This window comes from Streptopelia decaocto, assembly GCF_964273445.1.
Source record: "Streptopelia decaocto genome assembly, contig: HAP1_SCAFFOLD_45, whole genome shotgun sequence".
NCBI classification, from domain to species: domain Eukaryota; kingdom Metazoa; phylum Chordata; class Aves; order Columbiformes; family Columbidae; genus Streptopelia; species Streptopelia decaocto.
The window spans coordinates 1,046,024-1,061,960 of NW_028117033.1; the positions used below are offsets into that span (position 1 = coordinate 1,046,024).

The window sequence follows — 15,937 nt, forward strand, 5'->3', positions numbered from 1 at the left end:
AGACACATGGACAGGGAAACACCTCCCAGGGGAGAATCTCCAGGCAGCAGGGAAATGATCAGAAATGAGAGGAAACTGAACCCGGAATTGTTATGGGAGGGAAAAGAGAGAAAACTCTGTATGACCCCCTGCAGTGCAAATCCCTCCTGTGAGCAGCCCCTGGCCTCCTGTCCCACCCAGCAAAGCCTCTGCCCTCAGGGCCGGGGGCTCCAAGGCATGAAGCAGCTCCTGTGCAGCCAGAGCTCCAGTTCCTCTGCAGAGCACAGGGGCTGAGAGCAGCTGCCCGGCAGTGTTGGTGTCTGGGAGGTGGCTGCACAGCTGGGGAAGGGTGACGCTGTCTGAGTGCCCGGCTGCCCCTGCCCTGGCCTCTCTCACCCCCACCCTCACCACATTTTCCTTCTTGCTCCCCTGCTCTGGGTCACTGCTGTTGGGATCTTGTTCTTGCTGTCAGGCTCTCTGGGGATGGCAGTTTCAGCTGCAGAGTCACAGCCTGATCTTGTGGGTCCTTTCCTGCAGGTGTGTCCATGGGCCCACGTGTCCCAGCTTTGCTCTGACCTGTGGGCTGTGGGCAATGCAGTCTGTGGGGCTGGGGAATGAGCCATGTGTGTCTTGGGCTAAGCGTGGGGTGCTGAGACCTTCAGAAAGGGTGAGACCTGTCATGGTCTGAGGTGGATCCCTCTGCTCTCAGCAGTGCCTGGTGGCTTTTCAGGGTAACATGGGAGTGTGATGAGACCCTATCTCAGAAAGGTGCCAGCCCAGGGCAGCTGGAGCAAGAGAGAGGGACAGACCAGCTGCCCTCACTCTGCACTGACCCACAGGCATCCTCTGGTATCACAGGACTCGCTCTGTTCTCCCTGAGTGCAGCAGAAATGCTGAGGGTTTCTGACACCCAACAACACTCTGCAGTGAATATGGGGGGAGGTGTAAAAAAACCTGGAACTCCTAAACTGCCTTCACCATCTCTGTTCCCTATCGCTGGGAAAGCAAGTGCTGACAGCCCTTCTGTGGTAGCAGAACCAGGACAGTCCCCACCGTTCCCGTGGCCCCACTTCTGCCCAGCTGGGCTGACTTATCGACGGCCCATGGGCAGAGGCCCTGCTCTTGGTTGCACATTTTCCAGCCCCAAGCAGGGCTGCAGCCACAGTGCTGAAAAAGGTACTCCTAGAAAAACAAAAGAGTGTCTGTGTGTGACAGGGGAGGGTCTATGGGAGTTGGTTTGATTTTTGTCAGAGGACTCTTCCCTGGCTTCTCACTGTCTTTTTTTTTCTCATGACAGCGCCCCGTGCTCAGGAAAAGCAAATGTCCAACAGCAGCTCCATCACCCAGTTCCTCCTCCTGCCTTTCACAGACACACGGGAGCTGCAGCTCTTGCACTTCTGGCTCTTCCTGGGCATCTACCTGGCTGCCCTCCTGGGCAACGGACTCATCATCACCACCATAGCCTGGGACCAGCACCTCCACACCCCCATGTACTTCTTCCTGCTCAACCTCGCCCTCCTCGACCTGGGCTGCATCTCCACCATTGTCCCCAAGTCTATGGCCAATTCTTTCATGGATACCAGGGCCATTTCTTATATGGGCTGTGCTGCCCAAGTCTTTCTGTTTTCCTTTTTCATTTCAGCAGAATATTCTCTCCTCACCATCATGTCGTACGACCGCTACGTTGCCATCTGCAAACCCCTGCACTACGGGACCCTCCTGGGCAGAAGAGCTTGTGTCCACATGGCAGCAGCTGCCTGGGCCACTGGGTTTCTCAATGCTCTGCTGCACACGGCCAATACATTTTCACTGCCCCTGTGCAAGGGCAATGCCCTGGGCCAGTTCTTCTGTGAAATCCCCCAGATCCTCAAGCTCTCCTGCTCACACTCCTACCTCAGGGAACTTGGGCTTCTTGCGGTTTGTATATTAGTAGTATTTGGGTGTTTTGTGTTCATTGTGGTGTCCTATGTGCAGATCTTGAGGGCCGTGCTGAGGATACCCTCTGAGCAGGGACGGCACAAAGCCTTTTCCACCTGCCTCCCCCACCTGGCTGTGGTCTCCCTGTTTGTCAGCACTGGCATGTTTGCCGACCTAAAGCCCCCTTCTATATCCTCCCCATCCCTGGACCTGGTGGTGTCTGTTCTGTACTCTGTGGTTCCTCCAGCAGTGAACCCCCTCATCTACAGCATGAGGAACCAAGAGCTGAAGGATGCCTTGTGCAAACTCATATCCTTCTGTTTTCTGAAGCAATAAACTGGACATCTTCTTCTATATAAGATTTTTTATGTAGCTAATTACAAGCCCAACCTGTCAACTGGATTTACTGGTGTTGTTGGTTCTTTTCTTATTGTGATAATGTTGCCAACCCCTTTCTAATTCACTGCTGGCTTTTCTTTTATAACTGTTGGTTGCTTAAATGAGCAGCAGTGCTCTCCTTCTCTCTAAACAGAATAATGGGCTCTTTAGTGACTTGTTTTTCACTATATCCTTCCTGCAAAGGCTTTTTGGAGCTGCAGAGACAGTTCCTGTGCGTGGGTGGAAGGGAAAACAGCTCTGGCATGACAGCACTGCCAGGGAGCAGCAGCGCTTGTTCTTCCAGAGCTGTTCTGGTTCCACTCCACACTCTCCTTCTCATCCCTGGTGTTGGTGCAAGGCCTGAGTGCTCTGGCAGCTTGGTCACCGTCCTGCTGTGTGTTAGTCCTGTAGCGCAGGCAGGGACAGGCAGTGGGCACTGCTGTAACAGAGCTGGCCTCAGTAACAGTACTTGCACAAGGAAAAGTGATCTTCTTTGGGCAGTGCATGATGGTTTATATCTTCTTGCAAAGTTCCTCTCAAACTTATTCCTACAGAGGTGGCCACAGATGAAACCTCAGTGTGCAGCTGAACAGTGTGTGTGTGCAGGGCTGGCACACAGCAGTGTCCTCTTGCAGCCAGGCTCCTGCCAGAGACCTGCAGGACCAGCAGAGCAGGGGCTGGGCTGTGCCCCTGTGCACTGGACACCCCGTGGAAGGAGCCCCAGGTCAATCACCATGGACTGGCCCCTCACAACCACCATTTCCAGCTCTGGCCTCTCACCCCAGCTCGGAGGTCTTTGTCCCTCTATGGAATTACACTGAATGAGTAGGTGAGAGGTTCATGTTTGCATTGTACAGATGAGATGTGAGCATGCATATCATGTATGTGAGGTCACATGAACCTGAGTCAGCAAAACCACCACCCTACCTAAAATATGTAAATCCTCTGCTAACCTAAGCTAAAATATGTAAATCCTCTCAGTTTTGGTCAGTCTGCTGCTCTAACAAAGATAAAAGTGACCTTTAAAACACCTAATCAGAACCTGCAAAGAATACTGTCCTTGCAGTGCAGACACTCTGGAGCCTGCACAATTAGCTGAGTCTTGTTTTAACATCTGTCTCAGGACAGTTACATGAAGCGTCCTTTAGCTGAACTTTGCTCCTTTTACGCTCATTATAATACTAAAACACACATCCCCAGGATGGGAGCCCCAGGCTCAGCCTGGGACCTTCTCTCAACAAGCATGTGTAGTGGTAAAATGATTATGTAACCAATATGCCAATGTGTGAACACTTGGCTCTTTAGGACTGCCAGGAGGGTCTGAATGTAGGGATAACATTTGTATATAATAGATGTTCCTTCTCTATCTGTTGTGCTGGTTTCATTCCAGCATCCAGACTTGCACAACTCTGGAATAAACAAGGTCTCATCTCTGGGTGTGGGATTGGCTTTGCACTTCAGGTAGCGAATTCACCATGAGCAACCAGGAAGAAGGAAAACAATAAAAAGTAAAAGAGGTAGGAGAGGACATAGAAAAGGTTTCAACATTTCACATTCCTGTCAAGAATGCTTCTCCTCTCAGATCTTTAGTAGGAAATAGATTTGATCAGTTTGAGAAAACAAGCATAGTTTTATCTAGTCAGGTCATGGCCCATAGGGAGGGGGATGGATGGGTGTGGGATTATAATGGCAGTTGAGTCTCCAAAACTCATAATTCAGTGGAAAGGCTTTAGCTGTGAAGGGGACAGTGCGTTCAGTTCTGTGTCTGGAGGTGACAGCCCAGCAGCAGGGACATGACTGGGAAAGAACCTCTGCCCAAGGGCCCAAAGGTCTTACCCAGGAAGAGAGACGGGTTGTCATGTCCATTCCACCTGAGAACATGACGGGACATCGGCAGGGACGTGGTCGTGTCTGTCAGAGAAGCTGAAAGGCCAGCAGCACTCATGGGAATTAGAAGATCATGGCGAGGTTGCTTCTCTCTGGTCAGGTAAAAGACCACAAGAAGCCTAACGGGTTGGGTTCCCTGCATGAAGGGCAGCTTATGAGATGGTCGAACTTTTCTTGATAGTGGGAAGAAGCAGGAAAGAGAAAAAAGAATTCTACTTGGAAGGTGAGGAATGGATATCAGGAGGAAGAAATGTCACTGGATGGGCAGTGCTGTGGTGCAAGAGGTGACTCAGAGGGACCTGGATCAGCCCATGGTTTGTGTTCCAAAGAGCAGCCAGTGAGGGTGCAGACACAGCAGTGAAGGTGCAGAAATGCTGGGGTGAGAGCAGGTGGGGAAGCGAGATGGGTGTCTGCAGCCTGCAGGGAAAGAGGGGCAGGGGTAGGACCGTGTAGAACAGCCTGTGGTGGCAAGGGCGCTGTAAGTCTGGAAGGGACACACAGGACCCAGGTCTGTGTCCCCTTGGCCAGGGCAGTTGTCTCTGCCACTAAGGCCCAGGAGAAGACATGCTGTCCTCATGGCACTGGGGCCTCGCTGCCTCCTTGCAGACCCATGGGGAAGCTGGAGGTTGTTGTCCCAGTGTTGTCCTTCCCTCGGCCTCGCACACCCACATCCCACGGTCCCAGGAAGAGCCCTGAGCCGTGTGTGAGGGACAGGATCCCCCTTCCCATTGCCTGGAGGTCATGGCTTCTCCTTTCTGCTTCAGAAAGCAAACCAAGGGGTTTCTGAGCATCAAAGCTGAAGAAAAGACTCAAAGGAGACCTCATGGTGGCTACAGCTTCCTCACAAGGGGAGAAGGAGGGGAAGGTACTGATCTATTTTCTCTGGTGACCAACGACAATACCCAAGGGAATGGAAGAAGGTTGTGCCAGGGGAGGTTCAGGTTGGACATGAGGAAAAGGTTCTTCACCCAGAAGTGCTGGACACTGAGCAGGCTCCCCAGGCAGATGTCACGGCCCCAACCTGACAGTGTTCAAGAAGAGACTGGACAACGCCCTCAGACACACGGGGTGACCTGTGGGGTGTCCTGTGCAGGGACAGGAGTTGGACTCCATGATCCTGGTGGGTCCTTCCAACTCAGGACATTCTATGATTCTATGAAACACTAGGTCAAAAGTCCATGGTTTCATTGTACAGATGAGATGTAAACATATACATCATGTGCATGTCCACTGTGTGCATGTGGTGAGATGAACCCAAGGGAGCACAAATGCCATCAGCTGTTCCTTGGGGTGCCATAAATGTCAGTGGGACACAGATGGTGTTCGGGGGTCTCTTCCATCCTGTGTTATTGTAGGATTCCATGAATCTTTTCCTTGGAGAGCTCTTTCATGTCAGAATAGACAGAAGAAGGAGAAAAAAAGCAAAGGCAGAAGCAGAGATATAAAATGTCCCAGAGTAAATACAGTAGCCCCTCTGAGGAATGTTTCTCCACTCAAAACCTTGATAGGAAATCTATTAGATACATTTGATGCAACCAGCTTAGTTTGATCTGCTCACACACTGGATCACAAGGAGGGTGATGGTGGGTACGATGTCATGTGGTCACTTGTGTCTCAGGAACTCATAGTCCAGTAGGAAGCCAATGGGTGTGGAGGGGACTGTGAGGTCACTTCTGCCTCTGCAGGGGATTGGCCAACAGCAGGAACATGGCTGAGAAAGGACTGTGAGGTCACACACACGAGACGAGCAATCGGGCCCAATCAGCATGGCTTGATGAAAGGCAGGTCCTGCTTGACCACCATGATCTCCTTCTATGACAAGGTGACAGGCTGAGCAGATGAGGGAAAGTCAGTCATGGGGAGTGAATCTGCCACACGGGCTGTGGGTGTTGTGTCCTTAGACTGCAGTAAAGCCTTTGATACCATATCCCACAGCATGTCCTGGAGAAGCTGCAGCTCGTGGCCTGGATGGTGTATGTGCAATGAAGGGCTGGACCAAAAGAATTGTGGTGAACAGAGCCAAATCCAGTTGGCGTCCCGTCACAAGTGGTGTCCCCAGGGCTCAGTATTTGACTCAGTTCTATTATAGCTTTATCGATGATGTGGATGAGGGGATCGAGTGCACCCTCATTAAGTTTGCAGATGACACCAAGTTGGGTGGGAGTGTTGATCTGCTGGAGGGTGGGAAGGCCATGCAGAGGTATCCGGACCCACTGGATCATTGGGCTGAGGCCATTTGTATGAGGTTTGACCAGACCAAGTGCCGGGTCCTGCACTTGGGTCACAACAACCCCAGGCTCAGGGAAGAGTGGCTGGAAAATTGCCTGGTGGAAAGGGATCAGGGGGTGTTGATTGACAGCAGCTGAACATGAGCTGTGTGTGCCCAGATGACCAAAAGGGCCACCAGAATCCTGGCTTGTATCAGGAATGGTGTGGCCAGCAGGAGTAGCGTGATTGTGACACTGTTCTCAGCGCTGATGGGGTCGCATCTTGAATCCTGTGTTCCGTTTTGGGCCCTTCATCATAAGAAGGACATTGAGGCACCAGAGAGAGTGCAGAGGAGGGAACGGAGCTGCTGAGGGTCTGGAGCACAAGTGTGATGAGGAGCGGCTGAGGGAACTGGTGGGTTCCTTCTCGCTGTCCACAACTGTCTGAAAGGAGGTTGAACATGGAGGGTGTTGGTCTTTTCTCCCAGGTAGCAAGTGATAGTACAAGAGGAAATGGCCTCTAATTGTGCCAGGGAAGGTTCAGATTGGATATTAGGAAAAAATTCTTCCTGGAAAGGGTTGTCAGGCATTGGAACAGGCAGCTCAGGGCAGTGGTGGAGTCACCATTCCTGCAGGGGTTTATAAGATGTTTAGACGAGGTTCTTAGGGACACAGTTTAGTTTTAGATTTAGGTTGTGGTTGGAATCAATGGTCGTGAGGGTCTCTTCCAACTGAAATAATTCTATGATTCTCTATTATCAACTGGAATATTCTTCTATCACATCTTCTAAGTGCTCTTCACATATCTGCCTCTATACCTACAGTCCTGAAACTTATCTAATTAAATGCACAAGTGTTGAATACTAATTGTAAATGATGAAAGCACCATCGCTCTATCAGTCTGGTCTGATACCTGCCAGTCCCAGGCAAACACCTCAGGTACACGGGGGCCTCTCGAGGTTTGTACTGGGTGCTGATAGTGAGACCATGGAGCTCAGCCCGAAAACCTGAGAACTCCCCTCAAAACCTAAAAACCAAACCACCACCACCAACAACAAAAAGAACAAAAAACCACACACTCTTTTTTTCATCAGATGAAATAATTCAATATTTCCAATAAAATGTCTGTGGAATTTCTATCCAGCCAAAATATGAATTTTCAGAATGTGTATGGACTGTGGGAGATGAAACATTGGCCTTTCCCTGTGCTTGCAGTGCCAGAACTCTGTCTATCACTACGTGTATTTAATCCCCTGGACATCCAGGAGTTTCCACCTGTCCTTACCCAGCTCACCGTGTCTGAACTCATCTCTTCAGAAGCCTGTCTGGACATTTGCACTTTCCATCGCTCCCCAGAGGTTCTTCACCTCTCACTCTTGGCTCATTCAGAACCTCTCAGCTCTCACTCTGCTTTGAGCTTCAGGCAGGTAAAGTCTTTCAGCAGTTGCTCTCGTACTCCCTATAGGCAACTCTTCAATTATGGCAATGGACATTGCTGGAAACTACTTAATTTAACCACAGAACTGAGAAACATCATTAAGTTCTATTGTGTTTTCTTTTTTTTTTTTTCCTTTTTTTGTTTCCTCTAATTAAAAATTCCCCGGTGCCTGTTTACATCCAGTTCTCTAAGGAAACATGAAGCAACTCCTGCAAAGAAGCTGTAACAATCAGTGCAAACTTCAGTGCAGAATCTGATGTAAAGAAATGTGCTGGTGATGGTTTAAACTAGAAGAAGGGAGAGTCAAGGAATGAAATGAGGAAGAGATTTTTTACACTGAGGGTGGTAAAACTCTCGACAGGCTTCCCAGAGAGGTGGTGGATGAACCATCCGGGAGACATCCCAGGCCAGGCTGGACGGGGCTCTGAGCAGCCTGAGCTGCTGAAGATGTCCCTGATCGCCGAGGGGAGTTGGACCAGACGGGCTGTGAATGTCACTTCCAACTCAAACTACTTTGTGATTCTAGGATTCAGTGACAGGAAAGACTGGATGCATCGATGCTGATAACCAGAAAAGGTCTTATCTGGCTTGCGCGAGCCAGGCCGGCAGCTTCACCCAGCAGATCTCCCCACCCGAGTGGAGAGCTGACCCACTTCTGTACAACCGACCCTGCCCCTGCCCCACAGTGCCCAGAGGATGCTGCCCAGGGCCCCAGGATGGACATTTGTGGGGAAGTATTGGGAGCACTGGGAGGTTTACTGGGAGCACTGGGGGTTTACTGGCATGTCTTGGAGGTTTCCTGGGAACAATGGGGGTTGCTGGGATCGCTGGATAGGATAGTGGGGGTTAGTACCTACACTAGCAATATTAGTGGGGGAGTACTGGGAATACTGGGAGGGTTACTGGGAGCATGTGGCGTTGCCTGAGTGTTACTGGGAGTACTGGGTGGTTACTGGGAGCACTGGGAGGGCTACTGGGAACACTGGGGGTTTAGTGGGAGTCCTTGAAGGATTACTGGGAACAATGGAGGTTGCCGTGAGCACTGGAGGGTTTAGTGAGGGCCACTGGGTGCTCTGGGGAGGTGGCTGGGAACACTGGGGGTTGCTGGGGAGTTACTGGGAGCAATAGGTGGTTACTGGAGCACTGGGAAGGTTACTGGGAACAGTAGGTTTATTAGTGGGGGGTTGCTGGGGCTTTACTGGGAGGGTTATTGGGAGTGTAACTGGGAACATTAGAAGGATTAGTGCGGGGTTATTGGGAACATTGTGGGGGTTACTGGGAACATTCCAGTTGGTGGGGGTTTACTGGGAGCACTAGGTGGTTGCTGGGAGCACTGGGAGGGTTATTGGGAGCACTGAGGGTTTATTGGGAATTTTTGGAGGATTACTGGGAACAATGGGGGTTGCTGGGAACACTGGAGGGGTTAGTGGGGGGTTACTGGGAGCACTGGGAGGGGTTGCTGGGAACAGTGGGTGTTGCTGAGGGCTCACATGAAAGCACTAGGTGGTTACTGGGATCACTGGGAGGGCTAGCGGGGGATTCCTGGGGGCAATGAGGGGGTTGCTGGGGCTCACTGCGAGCACTGGGGGGGTTGCTGGGAGCACTGGGAGGTTTACTGAGAGCACTGGGTGGTTTACTGGGAGGATTACTGGAAACAGTAGGACGATTAGTGGGGGGTTACTGGGAACACAACATGGTTACTGGGAGCACTGTGGGGGCCTGCTGGGAGCACAAGGACAGTTAGTGAGAGCACTGGGGGTTAACTGGGCGTTCTTGGAGGATTACTGGGAACAATGGGGGCTGCTGGGAGCACTGGAAAGGTTAGTTGGGGGCTACTGGGAGCACTGGAGGGGTTAGTGGGGGTTGCTGTTACCACTGGAGGGGTTACTGGGAGCACTGGAGGGGTTAGTGGGAGGGTTCCTGGGAGCACTGGAGGGGTTAGTGGGAGCACTGGAGGGGTTAGTAGGAGCATTACTGGGAGCACTGGAGGGGTTACTGGGAGCACTGGAGGGGTCAGTGGGAGCATTACTGGGAGCACTGGAGGGGTCAGTGGGAGGGTTACTGGGAGCACTGGGAGCATTAGGGTGATACTGCTGTGGGTGTCCATCACAACCCACCAGCTCAGGGTGAGGACGTTGCCGAGGCCTCTCCAGCAGCTGAGAGCGGGCTCAGTCGCAGGCCCTGCTTGTCGTGGGGGTTTGAACTCCCCTGATGTTTCTGGAAGGACGACTCAGCCAGACACAGTCCAGGAGGTTCAGCAAGTGCATCCATGGGAACTTCCTGATGCAAAGGGTGGAGAAGCCGACCAGGAGAGGAGCTGCTGGACCTCATCCTCACTAACAAGGAGGGGCTGGTTGAGGCGGTAAAGGTTGAGGGCTGCCTTCGCTGCAGCAACCATGAGATGGTGGAGTTCAGGGTCTCGTGTGGCAGGAGCAGGATAGCAGGCAGAATTGCAGCCCTGGATTTCAGCAGGGCAAACTTTGGCTTTTTCAGGCAATTGCTGGGGGAAATCCCATGGGCAAGGCTACTTGAAGGTAAATCCATAAATCCATGGGTCCAGATGGGATGCACCCGCGGGTGCTGAGGGAGCTGGCTGAGGTCATTGCTGGGCCACTCTCCATCATCTTTGCTAAGTTGTGGCAAATGGGAGAAGTGCCTGAGGACTGGAGGGAAGCAAATTTCACTGCAGTCTTCAAAAAGGGCAAGAAGGAGGACCCGGGGAACTCTAGACCGGTCAGCCTCACCTCCATCCCTGGGAAACTGATGGAACGACTTCTTCTTGGTGCCGTCTCAAGGCGTATCAGGGATAAGAGGGTCATTAGGGGAAGTCAACATGGCTTCACCAAAGGGAAGTCGTGCTTGACGAACCTCACTGACTTTTATGAAGACATAACGAGGTGGATACATGATGACAAAACAGTGGATGTGGTCTACCTTGACTTCAGTAAAGCCTTTGACACAGTCTCCCACAGCATCCTCACAGCTAAACTGGGGGAGTGCGGTCTCGATGATCGGGTAGTGAGGTGACTGGGAACTGGCTGAAGGGAAGAAGCCAGAGAGTCGTGGTCAATGGGGCAGAGTCCAGTTGAGGCCTGGATCTCGTGCAGTGCCTCAGGGGGCAGTGCTGGGGCCAGTACTATTCAATAAATTCATCAACGACTTGGATGAGGGAATAGAGTGACTGTCAGCAAGTTTGCTGAAGACACCAAGCTGGGAGGAGTGGGTGACACTGGAAGCTGTGCTGCCATCCAGAGACCTGGACAGGCTGGAGAGTTGGGCAGGGAAAACGTAATGAAAAATAACAAGGGCAAGTGCAGAGTCTTGAATCGGGGCAGGAATAACCCCAGGTTATAGTATAAGTTAGGGAAGGACCTGCTGGAGAGCAGTGTAGGGAAAAGGAACCTGGGGGTCCTGGGGACAGCAGGGTGACCATGAGCCAGCACTGGGCCCTTGTGGTCAGGAAGCCAGTGGGACCTGGGGGGGATTAGAAGGGGGTGGTCAGTAGGTCAGAGAGGTTCTCCTGCCCCTCTGCTCTGCCCTGGGGAGACCACACCTGGAATATTGTGTCCAGTTGTGGCCCCTCAGTTTCAGAAGGACAGGGAACTGCTGGAGAGAGTCCAGCGCAGAGCAACAAAGATGATGGAGTGGAGCATCTCCCTTATGAAAAAAGGCTGAGGGAGCTGGGGCTCTTTAGTTTGGAGGAGACTGAGGGTTAACCTCATTAATGTTTATCAATATGTAAATGGTGAGTGTCACAAGGATGGAGCCAGGCTCTTCTTGGTGACAACCGATGATAGGACAAGGGGTAATAGGTTCAAACTGGAACTCAAGAGGTTCCACTTGAATTTGAGAAGAAACTTCTTCTCAGTAAGGGTGCCAGAGACTGGACCAGGCTGCCCAGGGAGGTTGTGGAGTCTCCTTCTCTGCAGACATTCCAACCCACCTGGACACCTTCCTGTGTAACCTCATCTGGGTGTTCCTGCTCCGGCGGGGGAAATATAATGGATGATCTTTCGAGGTCCCTTCCAATCCCTGGCATTCTGGGATTCTGTGATTCTGTTATGGGTCCTTTGAATTGCCTTAGAGGTCTGGACTGAGCTTTCATCTGGACTGTTGCTGTGCTTGGAGGCTGCTGTCCTTGCAGACCAGATGAACTCACTCCTGCCACCCTGCCTGGCAGTTCATTCCATCCGCGTCACAGCTCTGTCTGCAGCACTGACAGCTCCAGCTCCCCCAGTCAGGTCCCTGGCTGAGGACATTGCCTCACATCTGGGCTGAACCACCCCAGCTGTGGCACCAGCCCAGCTCTGACCTGCCACAAGAAACCTGGTACCAAGTGTCCAAGAGCCCATGTGTGCAAAGGCTTTGCTGCAGAGCACAGACATGACATGGCCAAAGACTGATGAATGTCTCTCTAGACCTGGGAGTATAAAACCAGAATAAAATTACTAAATCCATTCAGCTGAAGATATTCCTTCTTCAGCTTGGAGAAATTAGATCCTTTGCTGTAACCTTCCAGGTGTCCTGTCTAATGATGGGACAAGAAGAGATGATTTTCATACCAGATTATTTTCTAAGAGAAAGAATATAATGCTGGCAAGAAGTGTCTGTGCAGAGGAGAGAGAATCAACATCACTGATTACTTGAAGCTGTTTGAAAGGTTGTGTCCCCGGAGCCCCAGGGACACCTGGAGGGAGCCCAGAGGGGACAGAGAAAGGGACATCATGGGCTGCTCCTGTGCTGCTGAGCTGGGCTGGGCTCCTGGGACACAGGGAGCTCATGGAAGCGGCAGCGCTGCAGAGAGACAGCTCTGCCCAGGAGCAGCTCCTCTGCACACGCAGCAAGGCTGAGGGCTCTGCCTGCAGCACCGAGGGCAGAGGAGACAGGCAAAGAGAGGTTAAAGACAACATGGGGTGGAGGATGCTGAGAGACCACTGGGAGAGAAATCTTCATAAATATTAAGCCTGTGGCTGCAGGACATTGCATCTGCAAATCATGGCAGACTCTGATAGCTGTCACACTGCAGAGCCTATAAGAGACATAAGTACAACTCTTAGAGATTCCCTGATGCAGAGGAGAGGATGTGCTGCAGAGCAGGGGTTGCCTTCTGCACTGTCAAGAGTGACAAGACGTGAATGCTGCGTTCTCCCCAGGATGGCTGTGGGGTGTAAATGTAAGTGCGGAGGCAGGGGTGCCCAGAACTGTCCTGCAGAGCAGGGTCCCTGCACCCCAGGGCTGTGCTGGGCAGGGACTCTGCCGCCTGCCAGGGTCAGCGCTCAGCCTGCCCGGGGAGAGCCCAACAACACTGAGCCTGGAGTGTCCTTGGCTGGGAGGGCAGAGCTGAGATCCTGTTCATGTACAATGAGAGCGGTCAGTGGTTTGGAGATCAGCCCTTGGAAACCGTATTGCTCTGCTCTCAGCAGTGTCCGGTTTCTACTCAGGGGAACATCTGGGGCTGATCATCCTCCAGCTCAAAGAGATGCTGGCACAGGGCAGCTGAGACCAGGACTGATGGACAGACCAGCTGTCCCCACTCTGCACTAAGGGACAGTCCCTTTGTCTGTCAGCATCCACAAGGTTTCACTTGCAGTGAAAACATCGTTAAAGCATTTTTGCCTTAACAAACAAACAAACAAAACCTCCTCAGCCGTGGTGGGGTAGTTAGAATAAAATAAGGAAAACAAGATCTCTACAGCTCTGCTCTGCCATTAAGTGAAATGGGAGAGACGGTGCTCAAATGGACTTTGATATCACGAGTTGATATAATGTGAGACCACCCCATTTCTCTCTTTTCCTGTTGCTGTAGGGCAGGACTGAATTCAGTATAGTCCACAACAAAGATGCCTCTTCTCAATGACACCGTCAGCCAGCATGAACCACAGCTCGTAAAAGGGACCTGAACAGGGTAAGTCAGTCTAGGGGATTTCCATGAGAACTGGAACACATTTTGCTCAGAGAACTCTGCCCTAATTTCTCACTGCCTTTTCCTCATTGGACAGGTCCCCATGACCAGAAACAGCAAAAGTCCAACAGCAGCTCCATCACCCAGTTCCTCCTCCTGCCGTTCACAGACACACGGGAGCTGCAGCTCTTGCACTTCTGGCTCTTCCTGGGCATCTACCTGGCTGCCCTCCTGGGCAACAGCCTCATCATCACCACCATAGCGTGGGACCAGCACCTCCACACCCCCATGTACTTCTTCCTGCTCAACCTCGCCCTCCTTGACCTGGGCTCCATCTCCACCACTGTCCCCAAGTCCATGGCCAATTCCCTCTGGCAGACCAGGGCCATCTACTATGCAGGATGTGCTGCACAGCTCTTTGTCTTTTGCCTTTCAGTGGAGTTTTTTCTTCTCACAGTCATGGCCTATGACCGCTATGTTGCCATCTGCAAACCCCTGCACTACGGGACCCTCCTGGGCAGCAGAGCTTGTGTCCACATGACAGCAGCCGCCTGGGCCAGTGGGTTCCTCTGTTCTCTGCTGCACATGGCCAATACATTTTCACTGCCACTTTGCCAAGGTAATACCGTTGAACAGTTCTTCTGTGAAGTTTCCCAGATCCTTAAGCTCTCCTGCTCAGATGCTTGTCTCAGGGAATTTAAACTTCTTGTTTTCAGTACTGTTGTCTTTTTAGCATGTTTTGTGTTCATTGTGCTGTCCTATGTGCAGATCTTCAGGGCCGTGCTGAGGATACCCTCTGAGCAGGGTCGGCACAAAGCCTTTTCCACCTGCCTCCCTCACCTGGCCGTGGTCTCCTTGTTTGTCAGCACTGGCATGTTTACCGACCTAAAGCCCCCTTCCATCTCTTTGCCATCCCTGGATCTAGTGGTGGCAGTTCTGTACTCATTGGTGCCTCCAACATTGAACCCCCTCATCTACACCCTGAGAAACCAGGAGCTCCAGAATGCAGTGTGGAAACTGATGCCTGGATGACTTCCAGAACCTCTAGACTGTCCATCTCTTTCAACATATGACTCATAATGTAACTCATTACAGGTCCATCCTTTCTCATTAGTTTGTTATTGTTGTCATCAGTTTTATGTTTGTGTTGTCTTTTGTTGTGCCTTTTTTTTTTTTTTAACTTTAATAAAGTTATCCACAAAGGAATGTGGACAGCCCATTTCAACTTCATTATCTACTTTCGCTAGTGTGACCCTGTGACTATGTGAACATGGGGCTCTACTCTATTTTTAGTTAAAAAAAAAATAAATGTACCTGTAATGACTTGTTTTTCTGACTGATACCCAAGTATCTACAAAAGAACCAAAACTCCTTCCTTGCAAGTTCCCTACCACGTGCAAGGGGAAAAGAGGGACCTAAAACCTTCCACGGCGAAAATGCAACGGGGCAGTCGTGGAGGTGCCCTCCTACCAGGAATGGGGAATGTTCCCATCCCTTAGAAAACCCTTCTCTCCCTCATGGCCTGCATGGTGTTTTTGTTTGGGAAACCCCTCATTATTGTGCAGGTGGTGACAAAACAGCATTTTCACATCCCCATGAACTTCTTCTTGGGACATTTGTTCTCCCTGGAGACCTTCTGCATATCCACTCCCCTATCCCAGCTGATGGGCAGCTTTGTGGCTGGTGACAGCACCATCCCTGCTCATCATTGTGTTAGTGCTGTTTCCTGCACCTTGTCCTTGTACAGAGCGCTCACTACTGGTGACCACATCCTACGATCAGTACTGGGCTGTGTGTCATCCCCTGCCCTGTACAAGACTCATGACCTGGGACACCTGTCTCCAGTGGCAGACACACTAGGGGTTCCTCTGTCATCTACAGGAATCGTTTCAGTCGTGTCCTGTGTACAGTTCTGTGGCCCCAGCAGAGCTGACCTCTTCTGTGATTTACCGTATTGCTGGAGCTCTCATGCAGTGACACCGTGACACTCAGGCTCTCTCCATTCCCATTCTCCTCTTCCTGTTCTCAAGGTTACCCTCTGTGTGTATTAGATCTCCGTGGGTAGGCAGAAGACATTCTCCACCTGTTCCTTTCTCCTCACCAATGCTGCTGTTTTCCACAACACCCTCATCCTTGTCTCTGTGATGCCCAGAACAACCCTTTTGAATAGTTTAACGAAGCCCATCCTCATGCTCCTTTTCAATCCCCCCATCTACAGACCGAGGACCA

At 51.5% G+C, this 15,937-nt stretch overlaps 2 protein-coding genes and 2 long non-coding RNA genes across 7 annotated transcripts in view; 3 read left to right on the forward strand and 1 right to left on the reverse strand.

The window, feature by feature from the left end:
- Positions 1–15,937, forward strand: part of LOC309451970 — a 626,315-nt gene that overhangs the window by 571,720 nt on the left and 38,658 nt on the right. The gene's annotated exons all lie outside the window — the stretch shown is intronic.
- LOC309451968 overlaps positions 1–15,937 on the reverse strand; it is a 163,209-nt gene that overhangs the window by 14,801 nt on the left and 132,471 nt on the right. The window lies entirely within an intron of this gene.
- Positions 1,300–14,748, forward strand: LOC309451966 (olfactory receptor 14A16-like; the record flags this gene model as incomplete). Its single annotated transcript, XM_082076657.1, has 2 exons — positions 1,300–2,060; positions 14,575–14,748. The coding sequence occupies 2 exons, from the start codon at positions 1,300–1,302 to the stop codon at positions 14,738–14,740; spliced, it is 927 nt and encodes a 308-aa protein (XP_081932783.1). The 3' UTR covers positions 14,741–14,748.
- LOC309451950 (olfactory receptor 14I1-like) lies at positions 12,961–14,563 on the forward strand (the record flags this gene model as incomplete). The annotated part of the gene is made up of 3 exons (XM_082076644.1): positions 12,961–12,979; positions 13,806–14,121; positions 14,425–14,563. Coding segments are annotated over 3 exons (474 nt in total), but the record flags the coding sequence as incomplete, so codon positions are not given.